This window comes from Haemaphysalis longicornis, unplaced genomic scaffold (genome assembly GCF_048455015.1).
Source record: "Haemaphysalis longicornis isolate Haplotype H1 unplaced genomic scaffold, Haemaphysalis longicornis Haplotype H1 scaffold_12, whole genome shotgun sequence".
NCBI lineage: Eukaryota > Metazoa > Arthropoda > Arachnida > Ixodida > Ixodidae > Haemaphysalis > Haemaphysalis longicornis.
In genome coordinates, this window is record NW_027526225.1 from 19,994,535 (window position 1) to 20,018,972 (window position 24,438).

The window sequence follows — 24,438 nt, forward strand, 5'->3', positions numbered from 1 at the left end:
TCTTATGCTACCTAGGCATCAAGGCTGCCAGAACCGAGACCCTCGCTAGGCTTTCGCAGAATAATATAGTAAGGAAATGAGGGGCTTGTTGAGGAAATACAGAAACATAGGTCGGCAGTCTACAACGCCAAAGGAGGCATAGGGGTGTGGTTAGGCTCTATTTTTTACTTCGGTTAATGAAGTTAAGATTCTTTTTTTTTTAAATATAAGGAAGAAAGAAAGAAAGAAAAACACGCGCCCAGAGTGGGGACCGAACCCACACCTTTCGATTAGATCTCGTATTTCCTCAACGAGCCCCTCATTTCCTTACTATATATATATATATATATATATATATATATATATATATATATATATATATATATATATATATATATATATATATATATATATATATATATATATATATATATGTGTGTGTGTGTGCGTGTGTGTGTGTGTGTGTGTGTGTAACTTTTTCCTAAAACCACCGTGTGTAGTATCACCCGGTAAGCACCTTTTTCCTGGCCCGTCCCACTGACTAGGTAAGAGCCATTTGTCTGGCATCGCCTCCAACACATGCAATGCAGTGAACACACCGAAACAACGTGTAACTACACCATCACACGTACGTGTTAAAATGTCATCGAGGTGTCTACAATGCCCGACCACAAATCCTTGGGGCCCCGCCTTCCGCTGTGAGGGCTTCGCAAGCACTCCTGCCTCTCCCTCGTTCAAAGTAGCGGTTGTAAGCTCATTCAACTACAACCGGAATTCAATTAGCGCACGCGAGTACGCTAACCAACGGCCACGTCCGACCGCACAGGGGCGTGGGCGCGTGTGTCTCCGGCCTTCGCGGCTGGGTCTATCGGTCGAAAAACTGGCTTCGCGCCAAACGCGTGCCAAGATAAAGCCCACCTCGGAAAGAAAAGTACGCGCTTTACGCCCTGCGAAAACACGGCTTGGCAAGCCGACGCGTGTTTTTCCCCGAGCCACGAACAAAGGTGTACGAGCGTATTCTGCGCGAATAACTTTTTCTTCTCTGCTTCCCTCCACCCTTTCCCGGACAAATTGAAACGCCTCTGGTGGGTTGAGAAGGGGCGCGACCGTCAGGCCGCAGCGGCGGGTCGAGGCTGTCCCAAAACAATGCGCCCCGCGGCGGCATCCGATGAAGACGCGCGCGACACGGGGCGAGGGGGAGACCCGTGACCGGTCTGGATGCCTGCCCCGACGCGGGTGGTCCGAGCGGCCACGCATCGCGTCCCCCCTCTCTGCCGAAGAGGGGGGGAGCCAGACCACCGCCATTTCAACCGCGCGCGCGCAGTCCTTCAGCGAACTCGCTCGGAGCGCGCCAAAAAGGCACGTCTTGGGGGAGCCTGTCACGCACTTGGCACGGGACACCGTGGCGGCGGCCAGCTACGCCTTTTCGAAACCGAAACCCCCGCGTTGCCGCTGACGCCTCCGCCGCGCCGAGTGGTAACTCTTCCCGGTACTAGGTGGCGCCACTTGTTTACGACCTTCCACCCTACAATAAAATCCTGCGAAAAAGTGCCACTATAAAACAAAAGCAAAAACAACAACAACGAAAGCCACTGGGGTTAAGAAAGCTATTTTATTCCTCATTTTGAACTGCTCTGTTCAAAGCAGCTACGTATTTTATTTCCTTGTAAAATTTTCACTGCCAGAGTAGTTTTAAACTACCCGGGAATTGCTAAAACCTAAAACTGTTCCGGTCACGCTTATAAAAGAGACCACGTATCTGGAGCAGTGAGCGAAGACACGCAGCGTAAAGAGATGCCAACGCAAAAGTTGCGTTGCCACCTCTAAAAGTAGGTAAAAAAAATGAACAAACTAAGCGCCGGGTATACGATCCTGGTTCATCCTTCACGACAGCAACATCATCTGGGGGTCGGCATGAAGTTCGCGTGAGAAACTGAACTGCGCTGTCTAGCTTGATGTATTCGCATAACGTGCCACTTCAGAGCTACGGAAGAGTAATACGCGTATAGTAGCGAACGATCCCCAGTGCTTCATCACAATCGCGTTGCGTTAATTAGATTAAGAAGAAAAAGCTCTTCACTCAGTGGAACGGGCAGGTAGCGGCCGGTGAACCGAGACTGCAAAGAAAAAAAAAATAGCCACAACAACTGTAGTTAAGATTGCGCGCGTATGAGTATTTAATGTAACGTTTGTATCCTCTGCCGCGCCGGCCGCAGGTTAACTTAGCTCGCTTCGTTGCCCCGAGCGCTAATTACGTCCGGTGCTTATCTCTTTCTCTTGGCGGAGCGCGAAGAACAGGTGGGAGGGCCCAAGGGCCCGCCACGCAGTACGACTCAATCTAGCCGGCGGCCCGGGTAAAAAAAGTGGAACAGAAAGGGGACCCGGGCCATTGTTGCGAAGTCAGCGGAGATTGCAGCGTGGCACGCAGAGGTGCTCGTGGCACCCTCCCCGGTTGCGCGTCGTCCTCTGACACGTCCGAGAAACATCTTTCTTTTCCCGAAAGAGCCGATCCATAAAAGCGCCCCCCTCTCCTAATCCGCATCTTCGAGCGTGCGATTATGAAAACTTCATCTCGGTGTGTGGTCCGCCCGGGCGGCGGGGAAAAAAGCGAAAAAAAAGCGCAACACACAAACGCCCATTCCCCGTCCGAGCGCCGCTGGGACGAGGAAGAAGCAAGTACAAAAAGAAAACCCCCCTCAAATCTCCCTCTCTTTCGCGTTGCTAGGAGACCGCAGCCAATCGGGTGTTTCGAAGCTGGTCACGTGATGCCGATTGTAGCGCCGATCTGGACAACAGCGGCGGCTTTCGGCGACCGCACGGAGTGTGTGTGGTTTTGTAATGGAGATGGCTGTCGGTTGAAGTTCTCGGGGTCGGGGCGCTTGCCGCTTCCTCGGCCGTCGTGTTGTTCTACACCTTTCCGGATACGTCGCGACGGTCCCGTGTTGACCTCCCTCCACCGTGTGTCTCCGACGACTGGCGAGGAAGTGTGTGGTGGCGGCCTTGTGTCGTCGAGTGGGTCGCTTCCGTGCGGTCGCGGCGGGCATCACGTTGTGTTCGATGCAAAACTTGAAACCTGGCGCCGTCGCGCAGTCATGTCGTCGATCGACGAGCGTCGGACACTTGTGAGCTGGGCGAGATGAGCCCCAGGTCATCGTCATACTGCAGGAGGCACGATCTTGCGCTTCTGACGCGTACGAGTTGGACGGATGCACGCACGGCACTTCGACAGATTGAGAAGGTGAACTCCCCTGTCATTGAAATAACTAAAAGCTTCGGTCTCTTACGGGAAAACATATCGTGCGTGCCGTACTGAAGGCTTGGTAAGGAAACCTCGAAGTTTCAAAGATCAGTCTAGTCACGCACACACGGTAGCAATTTTTGCATTGAAGCTGCTCACTGTATTGTATGTACTCTTGAGGATAACTGCTGTCCTTCCTGGCAATGCCAGCGCTTTTACTGCGAAACAGCGCACTATCTGTTCAAGAATCTTTTCTTTCCGTACTCAAAGTCGCACAACCTTCGAGTCGAATGCGGTCGGCGAGGTGGTGCCTTGTGGTCACCGCGAATAGCCGCGCAGCTCCCGAGTATTCAACGCGTATCCTGACACGCTCTCCCTTATCAATCCTCGTGTGTGGTCCGAGCGCGAACTCGCGTAGTACGCACGATCGCTTCCGCAGTGAACGGAACACCGCGCTCTGAGCTGGTTTCTCTGACCTCGTTCTGTGCAGTGCTTGACGACGCTTTCCCTCCTTGCACTGCCTTACGTGCCTTTTTTTTTTTTCTTGTTAATTGCAGTCCACTGTGGACCGATGGTTTTAGTAGACCGAGCTGCGTTGCGCTGTCGTTTATTGTTTGCACGCAGAGCTGTTAGTTGTGAACTTGGTCAATTGTATGCACCGCTTTTAGCTGTGAACTTGGTCGATTGTGTGCAGAGCTTTCAGCTGTAGACTTCGTCGATTGTAGACAGAGGTTTAGCCGTAAACATGGTCGACTGTCCTTCAAACTTGAACCACTACTGCTGAGCATTGAGTTGTAAACTTGGTCCATCGTCGGTCGAGTAGCCGGCGGTGGTGATTTTTACGAGAGGAAATGGCATGCGGCGACCACGCTGAGAAGAAGTCTGGCTTCGTGACATTGAGTGTGGTCGGCGGGCTAAAAGAAAGCCGCGTTGTTGTTTACTGGAAGACGTTTTCGGAAGAAAAGGCACACAAGGCCGTGGTAGACCAGGGCAGCTGGGCTGGCGGATGAACACGTCTCTCGCCTTCTCTGACAGCAGCACCGCAGAGCCAGCAGCAGCCGCTCCTTTGGGGAGCCCCTTCGAAACAACCCCCCACCCCACGGGGGGGGGGGTCAGGCGTCCCCAATTTTATTTATGGGGGAAGGCGCGCAAGGGGCCCCCAAGATGGATTCCTCGGCGCGGGTGGTCCAGGCGCCCCCCTCCCTCTTCCGAGAAACCGCCCCCCGCGGCAGCCTGCTAGCCTACGGTACTGCCCCGCCGGCGTGCTGTGTTCGGTGACGTCTCTGTTGAGGGCGGCCTTTTTCGAAGCCGCCTTTTTTCTTTTGCCCACACGGGTCGACGCGGACCCGCGGTTCGGTGTTTGGCGCGAACACCGTCGCCTTATACGCGCTTTTAAATATTGCGCCCGATAGAACGAAGAGTGCAGCGACGTGTGAAAAAAAGAAGGGACGCTTTTTTTTTTTTTTTCGCTCTCCTCTTCCGACCCAGGAAGAAACAAGTCCGTTCGCAGCCGCGTTTCGGTCGGAGAATTGTCCTCATTAAATGACCGCGCGCACCTTCTGATTTCCTAACTGGTTTAATTGTTTTCCGTACCACCGCAGACGGTGCATTGGCTGGCAATAAACGTAATTTTGGCGCTCAGAGGCAATTACAAGACAGCACCTCCCTTGCGGCGCGGTCTCAGATCATGACAAACTCGGAAATGGGCCGAATTCGTGTCCTCCGGAATGACCCGGGTATCGGGTGGCCTCATTTATTTATCGTTTTGGACTTCTCGGAACTGCTTGGGAGCAGCTCCGCGCTTATTGTATTTTGCGTATGTAGAAGCTGTATTGCTAAATCAGTTTTGAACTACCCGGGAATTGCACACTACTCTGTACAGGCAAACAAGGGAGCCCGAGGATGGGAATGTTTCTGAGCTAATTGTTTGGGGCAGTCGTTTTTATCATTTCCGACATGTTCAGCTTAGAACCAGTTTATGTTCTTTTTGATTGTACAGGGTTGCACAAAAAAGAACCCGTTTAAAAATTGTTGGTTAAACGCGCCGAAGCTACTCCTGGGCTATGAGGCGTGCCGGAGGTCTCCGGATTAATTTAGACCATCCTGGGATCTTTAACACGTTTATTGTGGGTCCACACTGAAATGCTACAGATGCGAGCCATTATAAATAAGATCAAGTACCTTTCCAATCTTCCGTTCTTCACTCCCTGGACTGAGCCACGTTGTGAACGTTTACCCAGGTGAAAATGTTTTTTCTAGTTGGATTATTGAACCAGTAATTTCCTCTAGCTAGAAATAGGCACAATTTCTAGCTAGAAATTCAGTTTCTAGTTCATTTCTAGCTGGATTGAGATTTATTTCCAGCTAGCATTTGTCACTCCAGCTAGAAGGAAAGAAACCCGCAAGCTGGAAATAATCATCTCTAGCTAGACAAGAATTTTTCTAGTTAGAAGCTGTCGATTCCAGCTAGAATCAATCTAGTCAGAAAAGAAGCCGGAAATTATGATTTCTTGCTAGAAATGCTTTTTCATTTTCAAGGGGGAACGTGAACTCGTTTGACCTCTTGAAAAATGTACTCCCTGTCAGCTAAGGATGGATGTATTCGAACTTTAACACAGGGCAGGGTTGTGCGGCCTGTGCTAAAGGGACGATGAAAACAAAATGCAACTTTGTTTGGATTGAAAGAACTAAATTTTGGTAACTCACTCAGCTTGTTTCATTCAGCTTCAACAGACTTTTGGTTTTTTTTTTTTTCTTAAAAAAATGGTAAGAAAAATAAAAAAAAAACTTTGCTATTCCACACTTCTGTGATGTAACACTGGCAGAAGTCCGGTAAAACTGGTAGTAGTGTTATAGCCCTGTCACACGGCAATTCAAAGTGAATGACATTCGGTTTGGCCATGCTGGTAGGGTGTCTTCCTAGTGCGGGTCTACACGGCCGGGCTAGAGCGGGTGCCGTGCGCCGCCGCTTTAGCATTGAGAATTTTTTTTTATTTCTCTATGGCTTTAGCCTGGGGCGGTATTCTCGTAACTGTCCCTTATGAAAACGTCCCTTTTGCGTCCCTTTCATCGTGACGTACTTCCGGTTAAGCAGTGAGCATTGCCAGTAGGTTTGCCGCGCTTGCGTTATGTCACTTCCGGTTGTTTGCTTTTAGCCAATCAGGGCTCGCCAAAAGGGACACTTTTGAAAGGGACGCAAAAGGGACAAAACTCGAGAATACCGCCCCTGGCCGTGACACGGTGAAACAATTGTCATTTGAGAGCATAGAGTTAATACTACTGACTCTAGAGCAAAAGCTGCCCGGCCAGCCCGTGCATTGAAACCGTGCTACACCCGGGCGCTGACATGATGCCACCCTTACAGCGTTGCCCGCTGCCTTTTTGCCTACTAGAGTTGGCGGCAGTAGTCGGTATTCACCTAGTAACCAACGCATTCCATCATGGCAGCCACCGTTGCTGTGAGTGCGCCGTGAAAACCTTGCTGTGCAGAAACGTTGTGTGAAGTTTTTCCTGTGGTAGGTAGCGAACTTTTGTGCCATGCTGCCGCGTTAGATGCAGTTTTGCATTCTCCGCAACTGAGAAGGGTAGCGCGTAGATTAGCGGGTACTTCGTACGCTCGGAGAGGTAGCTTTTGCCGGTGCGTCAGGGGAGTTCGGTCGTCGCTTCGGAGTTGAGCGGACGTGTTTTTTCGTGCTCCGGTGCTTCGGAGGGGCTTCATTTCGGCGGCCCGTTGCAAGCGCGGGCCCTTGGACGTCGCCAGGCTTTCGCTCTACTGGTGTGGGCGGTCAAGTGCCAGCTCCCGCCTCCCCCCCTTCGTTAGTACCCGTCTCCAAAGCGGTCGGGACCGCCGCAGACTTCGCTCTTCGTCGCACCATGCTCGCCTCCGCGCTTCACTGTTCCCTTCGAGGTTTCTCGTCTCCCAGACGCAGCATTACGCCAGCCAACAGTGTTTGTGGTGTGTTGTGTGCGACGGAATCGACCACAGTGGAACTACTCTTCTCTACTCTTTCCTCACCTTTCTAATCTTTACTTTTCTTTCTCCTATCCTATTTCCCCAACTATTCCCGCTTCCGGACTGTGTTAAATGCAGGTGAGCTCCCATGAGAGCTTAATAATATCCCCAGTCCATTTATTTTCCTGCTTCCTTTAAAAAGAAATCTCTTCCCCCTGATTGCTTTTTTCCCCTGATTTTTTTTCCTGGTGGCTTCCCCTGTATTCGCGCATGCGCTGTTTCTGTATATATCATTTTGTGTGTGCTAATAGAGTGCAGTTGATATGCAGCGCTAGTCCTGTGTAGTCTCTTCTTTGTTGTCCCGTCTGTACAGCGCTCTTTTAACATGTTTCACACGCCTCCCCTCCCCGCCCCCCCCCCCCCCCCCCCCCCCTGTATGCGTCAGCTGATTGTTTTCGCAATCTATTGAGGTGCTCTTTACAACTACTTGCTGTTCTAGCGAATGGAAGTTCAAACTGGACAACGCTTCCAAGAAATGCATGTAAATGGAAATCGTATTTGTGACTGCACTTTATGCTAAACAAACATGCTTTCTGTGCCTGTTCCTGTCTACGAGGCCCCTGCAGCACGTGTGTCAACTTTTTTCTCCAGTTTAAATGCTTTTAGGTAGTGGCCCTTGCATTAGCTTAGATTCAATAACCGTGAAATACCCAAGCCTAATATTGATAAGTTATGTGCATCAACAAACTATTTAGAGATTTTCCGTTTTTATAGGTACGCTTAGAAGATTTGTCATTGATTGTATGCTTGGGGACGTCACACAAGGTACATGATTAATGTTGTCAGGTTACATTAGGTCGCAATAATTCTATTTAATAGCAGCTTAAACAAAATCTCGACAAAAGCAAACCAGAGACTAGGAGATATCATGTAGAACGCGCATTTCCATTCTAGGTTTGTGGAACTATAGCTTTCAGTACTTACAACTACAAAGAAAGTAGTGCAAGTGTTCATTAGTCACTGCAGGGCTCTTTACCTTTTAAAATTTCATGCCCCCTGTCCCAGAATAAAGAAAGAGGAAAATTGTGTGAGGAACTAACTATTTCCAGCAAAGCTATGGCAGGTTTAAAGCCAAAAAACAGACAGGGTTAAAAGCCAAAAAACCTTTTTGAAGAAAAAACAATTTCATGATAAAAAACCTAAGCACTGGAGAAGAGGAAAAGAACGAAATAAACAAATACAAGCAGAGGCAGCATAAAAGAGCAAAAAATGAACAAAGCAAATGCAATTCTACGAGGCAGTTAGTCACGAAAGCTTCCACGAAGGAGCAGACACTTCAGGAGAAATTTTAAAAAAATTAGAAATTATGTACCCTATTTATATTATGTACACAGAAAATCAGACATATTTCAGTGGTTTTAGACAAGATGGAGCTAAAGTAGCCAAATCAGTTCTTGCCTTGAAGAAGCAGATTGCAGTGATTAAGAGAGAAGAACAGTCACAGGTGCTGTAGGGGTGTTACCAGTATGCAGCATCCTTCGTTTGGCCATTTTGTCATTTTGCCTGCTTGTTTTATGCCTATCTTTTTTTCGCCCATGGTGCTTTCTTTGTATTGGCCATTTCCACGCCATGTTTTTTTTTTCTCCCGAATTTTTTATCCTTTATTTTATGCCAGTCCTTTCCTTTTCTTTCAAGTTTCCTGTTCCCATTTCCACATGTAGCACAGCCAGCTGGCCAGTTCTTCTTCTTTCCTTGGTTAACCTCCCTAGCTTTCTTCTACAGTTTCTTCCTTTCTTTGAAGTCGCACATTAGGTCATCTTAGCTTTGCTCTTACCATCACAAATTTCCCTAGAGGTCTGGTGGTATTACTGGTGGGGAAATAAAATTTGTTGGATAAGAATTGCTTGTACATATGACCCTCTTGCTTTTTCTGTGTTTGTTTTTGCTTATGATACACGGACTGATGGCATTGCGATGGCCCATTATTTTTGATGAAAACAAGAATGCTGATGACCACAATCTGAATGAGCATGAGCCAGAACTTTCATAATCAGCTACAGCATTACTGGAACCCAACTTCGGTGATGCAACTTCGTGATCATCCTTGTTGCTGTGAGCACGCTGAAGCGGGGAAATTCTACAAGGTCTGGTGTGGCACCTTTGTGGCCACCGGTTTGATGTTGGCATAAATGAGAAGGCTGTGCTACACATATCGAATTCCTTCGTTCTATCGCGTATCGCATTCGCATATCGCATTCCTTCCTTTTATCTAGTGTATACAGCTGAAGAACGTCTCCAGATGGCCCCGACTGAACCGATACGTGCAGATGTAACTGTCGCAAATAATAAAATTGAGAATTCAATTTATTGTCGGCTTTCTTAATGACTGCCATATGCAATGCACATTAAGTGTCTGAATACTCTATATTAGCGATTGATAGTCTCATGCTAGGCAGTCTGATTCACCTGCTATAGTTATGTTTGGCAGCTGTTTCAAAATTAACCACTATGATTGAACTAATGAGCGGCAATAACAATTTATAGGTGCACTCAAATTAATTTACTTTTCAAGGGAGACGTATATCCTTCGTCGACTTTGCCTTGCACAAAATACATGACGGTCCCATCGCGACCCAAGAAAGCGCATATGTGTGTTACCTCAACATGCTTCCTAGGCGGTTTCTGTTGACAGACAGATTTCCGGCCGAACCCGCAGGCATTTCAGGCAAAACTGCCTGCAGGCGGGGTGGTCCTGATAATTGGGCGTGGGCAGAAGTGGCCGTTTCCGTTCATTGGCGAATGCACCCAGGGAAGGACAGAATAATTTTTCTTAACGCCCCACCACACGGGTGCCCATCTGACATGAACGAAGTTTACTCCTCCCCCACCTCCTCTGTGCAGGTATATACATGGGCCATATGAGAGCAGAGGTGCAAGTATGCGTAATTAAACAACGTCGCTGATCCGCCGAATTTAAGAAATGTGTCATGCAAAGCATCAAATATATTCTCGAAAATTTCAGATTGCGTGTTTCAGCGATCGAAGGAGCATGCACCAATCGCACACACCCATACAGGAGATTTCTGCACCTACATTCGGGATTACCTTTCGGCTTCGCCTTGTCCTCCTCTAGAAAACCACCTTATCGTGCAAATAAAGTTACCATTATTATTATTAGTTGGCGGTTGGTTTATCTCTGACTCAAGTAAAACACCGTTCAGTGAAAGTACAACAGCACCCGTAAACAAGAGCCTAGTTATACGGTAGGCATGGTAAAATGGTTCGTACATTTGTTTGTTTTAATTTACGAATCATATACGATTAAAAGGAGCCGATCTGCCCAGACATGTTTCGCGTAACATGATATGACCGGCTGACGGCGAGTTCAAATCGGAAGCAGCCACTACGGACATGTAGAGAAGGTGTCCTTGAAGATAGGCGGCGGCGGCTTTATTCCGTATCGTCGGCAGTCTTCGCAAGCAACGAAGTGACACAGCAGACACTAAGGCGTGTTAGAGTGAACCTTTGTAAATTAGCCCCACACGACTGACGCTCCTCACAATATACCGAAACTAAATTTGGCGCCTCAGCCCGGCGTCTTCTTTTTGCTTATAATTTCATTTATTTTTGTTCGTCAAGCATGAATACTTCAAGAAAACTAATAAAGAGCATACAAACTCGTAAAGAAACTCAGTTATTGCCATAAAAGTTGCCTAATTTTAGCTTAGGGCCCTAAATTTGTGCCTCATTTTCAAGAAAAATTGTTAGCCATATCTTCAACTACTGATCTGGCAACTACAGCGTGGCATCATGGCGGCATTCGTGTTTAGACACATTTTTGAGCCAGCTTTACCCGCCTGTTTGAGAGTGACGGCGGTGACGATTAGCGAGCTCGCAAAACCGCAAAATTATAATTCAAGTGCATCTACAATGTTTCATACGTAATATCCTTTTAACACACAACAAAGGATTATTTTTTAAAATAAAAACAAGAGAATCGCTGGTTTAGGTGAGATCAGTAGACATCACCAGCCAAGACAAGTTTGCGAAAAATCCGTATTTGGGTAACGCGCGTGTTGGGGACGAGATTTCTTTTGGTTAGTACTTGTTTGTCTTTCATTATTCAACAACGTGAAGAATAATATATAAGTTTACTAACAGTTTTTAGAAACGGTGTTCTTTGGGTTATTAGTGAACTTTCTTCTCTGGTGACGCGCCGCTGCGGTCGAGGCTACTCATTTGGCCGCTGAATGAGCTGAAATGTCATTCGGTATTGTCGTGTAGCGCCGAATTAATGACATTTACAGTGAATGGCATTTGCTCTAAATGTCTTTATATCTGCCGTGTGACTGGGGTATTATCGGGGTAGAGCATTCTTTTTAGTCCACAAAACTTATATTTTGTCTTTGTGGCCCCTTGACTAAAGCAATAAAATTGTTAGAGTGGAATATGTTTCACTTGATATACCAAACTGACTTCTTTATTAAAAAGGCTCATGCACAGAGACCATTTCCATACCGTCCATACTGATTACACATTCATGAGGAGGCTGTAAATGGAATCTGTATTGAACATTGTAGCCCTGAACACGTGCAAAAACTTCACAGTAACTAAACATTGACTGTGCACAGACCGCTGTAGCTCCAAAAGCTTGTACCGTAACATGTGGTTTCTCTCTGCCATCTGTTAGAGGCAATGGTGTACGTCTACTATGAACCCAACTGGTTTGATCCTGTGTTGCTCAATCTTTGCAACTGGCTTTGCTATAGGAGCCATTGCAACCTTGTTAACTTCCTTTCAATTTCTGAAGAGAGGTGTTCCAACACCTTTTCAAGGAACAGACAACTCAACTGATTTTTGTGGTGTGCAGGCCGTGTAGGTCATATGAAATCCAGCGTTTTATATACTGGGGTAACCGCAAGGAATTTCTACATGAATAGGTGGAAATAATTTTAAATTTGCACCAGAATACGTCTGAAAGGGGGCGACACGTGGTATTTAAACGTGACACCACGTTACGTGTCCAAACAACTCCGTTGATTTCAATGCGTGATTCAGAAATTGCATGAAGGAATAGGTAAGGTTCCACAATATTGCTGTTTCAGTCGGAGGACAAATTTTTACTCGCTTGTTTTAATCTCGAAGGAATAGGAAAGGTTCCACAATATTGCTGTTTCAGTTGGGGGTCAAATTTTTACTTACCTATTTTAATCTCGCATACCATTAAAAGCATAGAGTTTAACACTGGTATATTAGTACGAAACTCTATGGTTAAAAGTGTGTTGCTGCAGGGCTCCCTGTCATGCTTGCCAGTATTCCTTTTGGCGGGACACGTATGGGGTATATCTAAAAATTTAGATTTCAAAAGTTTTAGGGCGCTATCAGCAAAACTGTTTCGGGTTAAGGTGTTTTAAGTGATACCCTTTCATTTGGGATAAAGAAAATATACTCGACAAAAATCGGTTGTCTGTCCCTTTAAAGGAGCCATGAAGACAAATTACAAGTTGGGTTTATTAGAAAGACTGCTTAGTCCCGATAACAATGATACCAATATCATCACAATCTTCGAACAAATAACGGAGATATTAAAGAAAACGTGTAAAGCAGTCGCGACCCCCTAGCCAATTTCCCGCAACTTTTCTATGACGTCACGGAACCTTGTTTGTGCGATTGGCGGCCGCCTAACTGACCTGTCGCGACGACACATGACTGGACGTCTGTAATGGGGCCACTAGTTCCATTTGACCGCATCACTTGAATGCTAACGTGCAGTTAACGCACTGAAAATTATGTTTTATTGTTGGCCCATATGACGTCATTCTTGCTCATAACACGTCACTGTGGCACAAAATTTGAAAGTTTTTAAATGCTTATTGCTTTTTTTCGTTAAAAAAAAAAACATCTTTTGTGGCTCTAAATGAACTGAGTGAGATACTGAATCCTAGTTCTTTCAAATTAAACGAAGTTGTATTTTCTCTTCATGGCTCCTTTAAGCTTGGACCTGTCACCTGACAGTAATATGTGCAAAAGATGTCTGCAAATGGTTACAGTTTTTGTGCCTTCAGAGCAGTGCGTAGTACATTTGGTGTAAAGTCCCTAGAATACTGGCAGCAGTATGAGAGACTCATCTAACTGGTGCACCGTGTAAATGACATTTTTGCGCTGTGGAATTTCACAAATGACTAAACACAGGACGAGGTGAAGTGCTCACTTCAGCTACTGTTGTTTCACTTCTGAGGGAAGGTATTTGTCAATACGGAAACAATGCATTAAGGGCGCAAAAAAGGCACGCAGAAACAACCATTTGTTTGCACTGAAGGAAGAACGCTATAATATTAGTAGATAAGGCGTGTACGCGACGACCTCACAAATTACACACTCCTTGTTGCTGCCGGTTGCAAACGGCGCAGTAATGCAGAACTGAGATCTTACTCCCGTTGTTTCTGCTTGTAAATGCTGTTCCTTGAATGTGCAGGGTACAATAGTTGCAGTGGGCATACAATCTTGTTCTGAGCTTCATTCAAGCTGTCTGTGTGATACTACACTATGAAGCTCCCCTTTTATGTCATCACTTTATCGTTGGAAGCATTTCTCAGGTTCCTCAGATAAAAACGTCATATGTAAATGGCTTTCATACGTTCGAAGACTTCATGCTTGTGTGTCCCGCCCTTAGCGTTCTTCGATCTTCTTCCTATACTACCCTCCACGGTCGCTCTGTGGCTAAAGCGCTGTGCTGCTGAGCCTAAGGACGCGTTTGATCCCCGGCCGCGGCGGGCGCTTTTCTAATGGCGGCGAAAAGCAAAAACGCCCGTGTGTGCGAGATTTCGGCGCACGTTAAAGACCCGCAGGGGGTCAAACTTAATCCGGAGCCTCCTCATTGCCTGCGTTGCGTCAGCGCGTTAAACCCCACAATCAATCAATCTTCCTATACTATTTTCTCTTGTGCTCTTCTCATGGACTAGAGCCAACTGTGCCCAGATGATGGTCAGCTCTGTGGTTATACATTTCCAAAGTGCAGGCTCTCTCACTTTAATGTGAAAGAAATAAATGGTCCATTAAGCGAAAAAAAGCCACCGTCCAGTGTCTGCAATGGAGAAACGGTTCCCAGATGATGGTCAGCTCTCTCGTGTTACAATTCCAAAATGCAGGCTGTCTCACTTTTAATGTGAAAGAAATAAATGGTCCATTAAGCGAAAAAAAGCCACCGTCCAGTGTCTGCAATGGAGAAACGGTTCCCAGATGATGGTCAGCTCTCTCGTGTTACAATTCCAAAATGCAGGCTGTCTCACTTTTAATGTGAAAGAAATGAATGGTCCATTGAGGGAAAAAAAGCCACCGTACAGTGTCTGTAACGGAGAAATGGTTCCTAAACTCTGTTTTAGATATCGCACCAACCGGCCTTCCCTCGCTTAAATTGCCTCTCTGTTATCAACAACTGTCAGTATTCTGCGACACCTGCAAATGCTTTCACATCTAGTGGTACCTACACCAGCTTGATGGCGAAGCACTATCACAGTTCCACCAATGCCTGGCTAGTTGTATGACCCACCATGGTTTATCACTAACTAAGGCATAGCACTATCGAACACGAGCTCGCAGGTTCCATTACTGGCCAGCCGTTTCCTTGATTAAGATAGGAAACAAGAATGCCGGTGTATCAATATTTTGGCCCTCGTTAAAACTCTCTCCAGGTGGTCTAAATTAAATCCAAAGCCCTTCGCTAAAGCACTCCTCAAATCCCAGCCGTAGCTTTGACACATAAGTTTAATTAAAAAACCTCAACTTTATTGCAGAATACTTTGCTAGTTGTGCGACATCGTGCATCTGGTCATTCACCATTTGTGGTAACTGTGCGCTTGTATTGAAGAAACTGACCCACCGCAGTGGCTCAGTGGCTAAGGCGTTGTGCTGTCGAGCACGGGGATGCGGGTTCGGTTCCCGGCAGCAGCGGCCGCTTTTCTGATGGAGGCGAAAAGCAAAGACGCTTGTGTGTGCGAGATTTCGGCGCACGTTAAAGATCCCCAGGTGGTCAAAGTTAATCGGGAGACCTCCACTACGGCGCGCCTCATCGCCTGCGCAGCGTCGGCGCATTATACCCTACAATCAATCAATTGAAGAAACTGAAGAAAACTCCATTTTGATAGTTCATTTGCAGCAGCTGATAGTGTAAAATGCCAGGATGAAGTCAGTTTTGTTTTGCAGTCTCCCCCCTAAAGAGAAATATTGGAGCAGTCTATTTAATGTCACAAATGGTTAGCACTAAAAGCAGCAACACTGGACACAGAATCAAGATTTGCTTTTATTTCTCCTGGTGGAGACAGCTCAGGAAGTTCAAAAATGCATGTCCTCTCATTGAGAATGTGTGTGAATGAGCCCCAGACCCTAGGGACTCAGTAATTACTGTGCTGTGGTTGTGGGAGTCCTTCATCTTCTAGTCTACCTTGCCAGAGGTCCAACCAGTCAAGCATCCAATATTTTACAGTGGTAATGCAGGCGTCTCTGATTTATTGGCTTCCATAAACTGGCTTCCTTTCTAGGACAGACGGATTTGCCCCACATTGAAGAGTTGTTGGGGACACATTCACGGTGCAGACCCTGCTGTTGTAGTTTGTAATGCTGTTGTAACCCCTGCAGTGGGTAATTTCTGATGCTTGATCGCTCTGAAACTTCAATGTTAGACACAACGATACCAATCGGTCCTGAAGTGATCTTGCAACAAATGTAGGGTTATTTTTGACTGGTTCCTCAAAAGCCACATGGAGCTACTTAGTAATGATCATATGATTGTTATGCAACAAAAACCAGGTACTTTTTTAGGAATCGAATATCGCTGGCTGTAGAGTTATGCTGGCATTTCGCAGCCACGTCAACAACAGCCTCACCAAGATGAGCATCCTAGAAGGCAGCTGGCCTTGGCCATTTACGATAAAAGAACATGAAAAACTGGCAGGACGACAGAAGAACAAAACGGCACAAGTGCTGCAACTTTGTGCTGTGAGCATGCGAGAGTGTGAGCCTGTAGACCTACTTCACAGCTTGATGTCATAAGGGAGTAGTAGCAGCAGTTGTAGTAAAACATTTTATTGATCCGGTCGAAGTTGGAGCTGTTCCCTACTCAGTCCATCAGATGATCGGCAAGTGGGCAGCCTTCACTCCGGATGCCAGGAGTTGCTGGAAGCGGTATTGGCAGTCACTGCTGTTGGAGTAGTGCCACCTGCGAAACTGCAGACATTCTGCCTATGGTGCCAGTAGCAGCTGTCATCAGAGTAGCAGTATGTTATACTGTAGACTCCTGTTAAGACGAACCCGAAGGGACTGTGAAAATTTGTTCGCGTTATCAGAAGTTCATCTTAATTTAAGCAGAGTTTTTTTGCATTGTGGACGTTACAAGAAAGTAAAAGTGTTGTTCGTCTTAACTGGAGTCTACTGTATTTCATTTCGAGATAAGTGCAAGCCAAGGACTTTAGGCGCGATGTAGAACGTTAGTTAACATATTGATATGCCATGCCCCGCACCTTTACCAAGCAACCCTTATTTAGGAAAAGAATGTTAGAACGGAGCAAAAATCATTTTACAGTAAAGTAAAAAACTCCCGAGTCCTGCGGAAATTTTTTGCACTGCTTGGGCTCTGCACTGCACTCTGGACTTGAATCCAGGTTGTTTGTGCCAACACCAGCATTTCTACCTCTAGCTACTGAGGTGGAACAGCGGTGTCTTTTTAGCAGTTGTTCAAAACAACAGAAGTGTTGGAAGTGGACCAGTAGGTGGCACTGGTTTCACACAGGAAGTAAAGAGCTTGTACCTGGGGGAATGGAATCTTGCGAGCAGTAGCTGCAAGCATGGAGTTTCATACAATATTGGGCCTCCTCGTTTATCAGTCCCGGATCGTCCGTGGACTTCCCGAGACGCGATATGGCGCTCGATTTTCCCATGTATTCCTATGGGACTTCTGGTCCGAGCGCAGTCCTTGGACTGCCCGCGGACCGACTCGTAAACCGAGGATGCCCATTGTATGAAACTATGGCTGCAAGGCTAGGCTTTCCAGTGTTACGTCTGCAGTTCTTGCCCTTTTGTTCACAAACATGAAGCTTGTTCCGCGAAGTGGCGTGGCAAAAAGCGCCGTCGTTCATCTCGCTCCCCCACCCCCAGGGCCGTGCCAGCGGAGGCCGCTGGTCGCTGCTGGTGCGGGGCAAGCTCCAGTGCCAGCTGGTGCAGCTGGGCCGCTTCGTGGACCGCAACGCTGGCAAGGTCCTCTTCGTCGGACTGCTGGTCCTGGCGACCTTCTGCGTGGGCCTCAAGTCGGCGCACCTCGAGACGGACGTGCACAACCTGTGGGTGCAGCGTGGCGGCCGGCTGGAGCGGCAGCAGGCCTACGTGCGCGCCACCCTCGGCGACGGCGCCGGCACCAGCAGCCAGCTGGTCATCCAGACGGCGCCCCCGGGCCGCGACCTCCTGCGGCGGCCCGAGGCGCTCCTGTCGCACCTGGACGCGCTCTCGCGGGCCATACAGGTGACGGTGGACATGTTCGAGGTGACGTGGCGCCTCAAGGACCTGTGCTACGCGCCCAGCTTCCCCACGTTCGACGAGAACTACGTGGACAGCATGCTGGAGAAGCTGCTGCCCTGCGTCATCGTGACGCCCCTCGACTGCTTCTGGGAGGGCGCCAAGCTGCTGGGGCCCGAGTTCCCCGTCCGCATCCCGTGAGCTCCCTCCCCTTTCGAGGCATTGAAAGATTTCCCGAATACACCCACTCTGTGCAACACCATAAGAGAGTAATTGCAGAGCAGAGAAACGGTCCTGGTATGGTACCCGGTACACCTGTGCATGCGCGCAACCAGTTTTTTCACCTCTGCGCACGTGCAGTTGTGCCGGTTCTCCACTCTGCTATAACTCTTTGTTGAAGCTAAGGTGATGGCATGTGAAATACAGTGGTGGTAAAGGTGCCATAAACACAAAATACAACGTCCTTCAGTTTGAAAGAACCGGCCTTTGGTAACTCATTCAGCTACATTCCAGCCCCGAAAGGTGCTTTCTTAACAAAAAAATTCAAGAAGAGGTGAAAAACATTCAAATTTCAAGCTACAGTGACACGTTATGGTCAGAAGGGACGTAAATTGGCCAGCACTAAAAACGTAGTTGTAAGTGGGTTAACTGCACGTTATCACTGAAGTGATATGGGCAAACGGAACTTAAAACCCCATCACAATCACCCAGTCATGTACCGTATTTTTCCGCGTATAACCTGTGCCAAAAATGCAAAAATTTCAGTGGCAAAGTAGGGGTGCGGATAATACGCGGGGTTTTTTTCTTTAGCGCAGCTTTGCGGCAGTGCGGGTTGTGCCGTGAAAAAATCACTTTAGGAAAAAACAAGGATGAGTGCACTCTCACAGCTGAATTTCATTCATGAATTGGGACTTTCGCCTTGCAATCAGTGTATTCTATTTGCGAACTATACACTTTTTCTGCCTACACAGTCTGTGATGTGTTGCTTGAACAGTAGCTTTGGTGCAGCCTTTCCTGTATCAAACGTACAGGCAATACGCGAGGATTTTTTTTTTTTTTCTTTTCCGGTGGGCTGAAAGTGGGCGCTCGGAATATTTTCAGGGGCGGGTTATACGCGCAAAAATACGGTATCTTGGCAGCAGTGGCTTTGGTCGGTGACCATCAATCGCGCGAACAAGATTCTGTGATGTCATAGAAAATTCGCCAGAAAGGGTCTGGGGAGTCGCCACTGCTTCACACGTTTTCTTTAGTATCTTCATTATTTGTTTGACGTTTGCGATAAAATTGGTATCGCTGTTATCGGGATAGAGCAGCCCTTTTAACGACTCAAACTTGTATTTGTCTTCTTGGCCCCTTTTAAGTCTTAAGATGCATTGCCTGTTTCCGTCTCATGTGAGGAAATGACGCGCTCGTGAGTCGTCTGCTTGTTGTGGGGGGGCATGATGTCTTTCAATGCATTATTTAACCAGATTTTTTGGAGCACTGTTGAAGCTGTAAGGTGTGCGGATTCGTTGACAGTGTGCAGAATCAAGGTAGCCTTCGAGGTGAATCTTCTGCTTCCCTCCTGCTCCTGACACAGATCCACACCCATGCCATCTGCTCTAGCAAGGGTGTGGATGTCTGTGAGGTGCAGTCACCCATTATTGATACTTCCTCAAAAAAGTGACAGAAAAGTACAGGGCAGTCGGTACCTTCGAAGTGGGCTTTGAGGAAAGTAGTTTGCCTACTTGCATGCGTATCTTTTAACACAGCTCCTTCCTTTGGTTACAGGGTCCTGGGATCGAGTGTCCAGTGGACGGACCTCAACCCCCAGCGTCTGGTCGCTGATATGCAAGGAGTGGCGAGGTTTGGTGGCTCCTTCCCGTTCGACACCATCCAGGACTTCATGCGCAGGGTGAGAAGTGTAGCTGGGCTGCTTTTCGCAGGCTAAGTGACCGACGCGTGGCTCGCAGAAGGGTCCGTTGTATAGAGTGAACGCAAAAGCACTTGGTCCAGGCTCCGCGGAGCATGGGCCGATGGCGCCCGGAAACTCATGCGCTTATGTTACAAGATCAGCTGAGGAAATAATTGGGGCATAGAATGTGGCACCATTTGTGCCTTTGCATAATTTCCTAATTTCTGGCCAGTTCCTAGAGCTCTGCTAAGTGCAGGCCACACACTGCAGTGTTCACGCGCTCCTCATTCTTGTTTATTTTCCTGTGGTTGTGTTGGCAAGGTCCGCAAAGCGTAGACGAGGCATAGTTACCTGTGCAGTGAGTATTCTGTTAAACAGTTTTTTGCAGAACTTTCAAGAACAATTACCATTTATGGGGTCACCTATCTACAAGTTGTGATGACATTGTTGGTACGTTGCAGTTGCAGTGACATTGTTGCTGTAACATGTTCATACTACAGTTGTCAAGAAATTGTTGCTGTAACATGCTGCTATGCTAAGTTTATGACTTTGTTGCTATGTTACAGTTACTGTGACGGTATTGACTGAAGTAGCAAACAATGCCCCAACCACACATTGCTAGGCAACCGCCCTAGTGTGCTAAGAGTGGCGTTGTGTCCAATCACAACAGGCAGGGATCACGACGGCGTACCAAGAAAAGCCCTGCTTGGACCCGAGCGACCCGCGGTGTCCTGACACTGCCCCGAACAAGCGCTCCGGCCGGGCTCCGGACATCGGCGCCCGGCTGACGGGCGGCTGCTACGGTTTCGCCACCAAGTACATGCACTGGCCCGAGGACCTCATCGTCGGCGGTGTGCAGAAGAACCGCTCGGGGCATATTGTTCGGTGAGACGTGCTTCGTTTTACAGGTTTTCTTTACACACAGTCTCAGAAATGCACTCGCTGCACCCCCCACCCACCGTTTTTTTTTTTTTTTGCAGGAAAAGAATTAAGCGAATGCAAAAGCTCGTGCCGGTTAAAAGCGGGTAGCTGAAAACCTAGTTGGAGTTTCTTGTTGTGCTGTTGTGTCTTTATAAATACAGTCGATCCCGGTTATATCGAACTCCAAGGTGATTGAACAATAGTTCGATATATCGATAAATCAGTATTTAAAATACTTTCTTTTGCACAAGATTTCCAAGGGGATATTGGGACTGTTTGATATATGCAATAATTCGGTATATCTGGGTTCGAAATATCCAAGATCGACTGTATGCCAGCTGTTACAAACCACTACACGTTTGCATTTACAAGTTGCGTTTGGTGAGCTTGTTTCACGCTCATGAGCAAGGTGGGAAACTTGCACAGCGCGTGTCTAGTGAACGTAAGACCTTCTCACTATTCACATTTGTTTGGGGCATATGATTGTGGGCTTTTGGTGTAGGCTGAATGGCTGAGTTGTACCCGAAACAGTTTTTTAGAAACTCGTCTGCATACAATTGCGTAACCCTATCCCAGTGTATTCTGTTGTTGTTGAATGAAGTGAGGGTTTTATACTAAATATTATTTCCTTGCCCACTAATCATGACCGCGAAAACTGAGGCTTTAAGCAATTGGCTTTTCTTTTTTTTAATGCAGTGAGTTAAACCACCTTTTCTGCATGAGACCTGTACAAGCAATGGCTGTTCTGTGGTTACGCACGCAGGGCGGAAGCTCTACAGTCTGTGGTCCAGCTGATGGCAGAGCGGGATATGTACCACTACTGGAAGGGTCACTACAGGATGGCACACTTTGATTGGACCATGGACAAGGCACGCGCCGTCCTGGAGGCATGGCAGCGTAGGTTTGCAGAGGTATGTTGCAGGACGGACCACAAGAAGGCTCTATTTGCGTCCTAAAACAGATGAAAACTTGTTGTAACAGATGAAAAAAGTAAAAAAACCGTGCACCCCTCCTTCTAACGACGACGACGACGGTTGAACGCGAAACTTTCTCGTGACGGATTTTTGGTTGGCCAATCCCACTCTGCGAGTATAGTATGTGCTACTCTAGAGGTACACACCACTTTTCTAGGATGCCCACAATAACTCTCATGTGCGCGCCCCGCAGGCCTAACTTTTGGGTTTGGGGTGTACGGCGCGAATCGGTAGCTGCTGCTTGGCGTTAAGTGAGCAAATTTTTGAGTGGGTGCCGGCTTGAGGTGTTAGACCCCCAAGATGCAACGCTAGGCCTAACGTCCTAAACCTCAAAATGGGAAGTTAAGCCTAACGCGTTGTGGCAAACAGCCTCACGGCACGCAGAGAAACAGCATTCTTCTCGTGACGGAGTCTTTGGTTGTCGTCTGAGTTTTCCAAAGCGCTTCGACCATATCGAAATGGGGCAATCGGATAGATGCCGGCTTCGTAATTCGAGGGACTCTCAGGTTCAATTCCCACCACGGGAAGCTTTTTTTTTACTCTGCCGCTTTCGCGTTACAAATGGCATCAGTGGGAACATTAAAGCTTTGCCTTGAAAACAATACGCCTGCCAGTGCTAGGAGTTGAACCCAGGTCACCAAGTTTATGGTTCCTGTGGTCGTTTACGGCCTATATTCAGGGAAAGCTCGTTAATTCGGGTCTCCAGGGAGTAAAAATATGTACAAATTATCCGAATGACAAATTATCGAATGAACGACAAAAACAGCTGGCTCACAATTCTTTTGTGCGTACCTTTACTTTGTGCGAATCAGGGATGCTAGTTTGTCTTTTGGCTGTGGACAGCTGGGTGGAAGGACCAATTTTTCGACTTTCAACAATTCGTACTGAGCAAGAGTACTGCATGGAGTATCATAGCATTACTGCATAAAGTGTCATAGCAGCATCAAAGTACCGCCGCCTGTTTACTGGCCGCGATGTACGCTCGCACCCTCCTCACCACAAGCAAGGCGCACTGCAGCTAATGTTGCAGCTCATGCAGCGTTGGTCCGAATTATTAGGTGCACGTGTAAATTTGCTCTGAAATAACACGGGTTTGCGGCCCTAGGGCTGCATACATTTTCCAAAAGAGGAAGTGGGAATGCCGAATTATCCAAATTTCCGAATTAATGGGGGCCGAACTAACGAGGTTTTACCATAGTACCTATATAGCTGTATAGTAGTTATGGGTTACCAGTAGTGCCGATCTAGCCAGCTATATGTCATTTACCTTTGTGAAGAGCAGGTTGGTATTGACACGAGCATGAAATACAGGCTTTTTTGGGATTCGTGTTCGAAGCATATTGATGGAGGGGTGCCGTGTTGCGCGTGAAGCATGTGACGCAGATGCACTTAGCCATTCGTGTTTTGGTTGTCGCGATTGTAGCCGTACTTAATTTTTCTCTTTTGTTTGAAGGGTAAATGATAAAGAAAGGAAACAGAATCTAAGGAGAGCTAGAAATTGTATTATTCACAAGGCCCCGTTTGCTGATGCCCTGAGTGTGCGAAACGTGGATGTGTATTTCTTCTCTGCGTACCCCTGGAAACGTCTGGCCTAAGTGGTGTTAGTGACTTTCTAACGGACGTTTGGCTGTCCAAGTTTAACCCACTTGGACTAGTACGCTAAAAACAACTCCTTGAAATCCTACTGTTTAATTCACTTAAATGATTGCTTGAGTCATTCTTTTTTACTCTTGAAACCTAATTTTGGTGTTCAAGTTCGACGTTTTACCATGCTTCTTCTGTGCTTGCGTTCTCCTCTCTTTACCATTCTGTCATCTTTATCCCTGTAACACATTTGAATGTAACGACTACTGAAGTTACTTATTCGCTCTTCTTGGTTCTAACGGATGCGTGCCACTAACCCCGTTCTCTTCTCTTCTGGCATGCCCACAGGAGACCACGGAACCTTGCATGTCTGTCAGGTACTGGCCTTGGAGTCTATTTCTCTCTGTGGTGTACGTTTCGTGGTCTTCACTCGCCTGCCTGTGCTCAGTGCTTCAGCGTGTTGTTTCCCTTCAACACCTTGTTTGTGTGCATGCTTACCACTGGGACGGCAGAGGTCATGTTATCGGTCGCCTTTTGGCTGTTTGTGACTTAATTAGCTCAATTACTTGTATTTAATACTTCTATTTCTGTAGAATACTTATCCTCTCAAGTAGAATACTTATATTTCTGTAGAATACTTATACTCTGAGATATTGTAGTTGAGGCCCGTCCGGCTTAACTTTAACACATGCACAGTATCGGTATAGGCATCTTCTATATACAGCCATTTATTTATTTCTCCGCCATCTTCATCTCTCTCGTCCTCTATCCACGCTCTTTCCTCCCCTTTCCCTTCCTACACACACAATAGCTGGCCAGATATAGTACTACCATCTGGCCGACCTTTCTGTGTTTTTTCATTTCAATAAAATTCCTCTCTCTATACTCTGAAGTAGAATGCTTATATTTGTTATTGGTCACCTTTTGGCTGTTTGTGACTAAATTAGCTCAGTTACTTGTATTTATTACTTCGATTTCTGTAGAATACTTATACTCTGAAGTAGAATACTTGTATTTCTGTAGCAGCTTCAGTCAACGTAGCACTGATTGTGTGACTTACAACATGCCAACTCAATGAGGATAACTGTAGCAGCATCAAACATCAGAGGTATTGAGAACACAAGCACACGTGTGCATCTAAACAAACTAGAGATGTGCGGCCCTTGTCCCCAAGATTTCATGTTTCAGTGGTTAAGTTGTGCTGCTGAGCCCAAAAACACCAGTTCGATCTCAGTCGCAGTGGCCACATTTCAGACGGAGGAAAAAAAGCAAAAATGGCCGTGTGGGGAGATTTTAGTGCGAGTTAAAGATCCCCAGGTGGTCAAAGTTAATCCAGAGCCCTCTACCATGCCGGATCTCATTACCCTGGTGTACCTTTGGCACACCAAACCCC

At 47.0% G+C, this 24,438-nt stretch overlaps 1 protein-coding gene across 1 annotated transcript in view; it reads left to right on the forward strand.

Annotated features, from left to right (window-relative positions):
* Positions 1-2,772: 2,772 nt before the first annotated feature.
* Ptc (protein patched) overlaps positions 2,773-24,438 on the forward strand; it is a gene marked incomplete in the record, with an annotated part of 37,340 nt that continues 15,674 nt past the window's right edge. Inside the window, 5 exon segments of the mRNA XM_077692977.1 lie at positions 2,773-3,217; positions 17,319-17,869; positions 19,443-19,566; positions 20,237-20,451; positions 21,251-21,398. Coding sequence (XP_077549103.1) covers positions 3,116-3,217; positions 17,319-17,869; positions 19,443-19,566; positions 20,237-20,451; positions 21,251-21,398 — 1,140 coding nt within the window.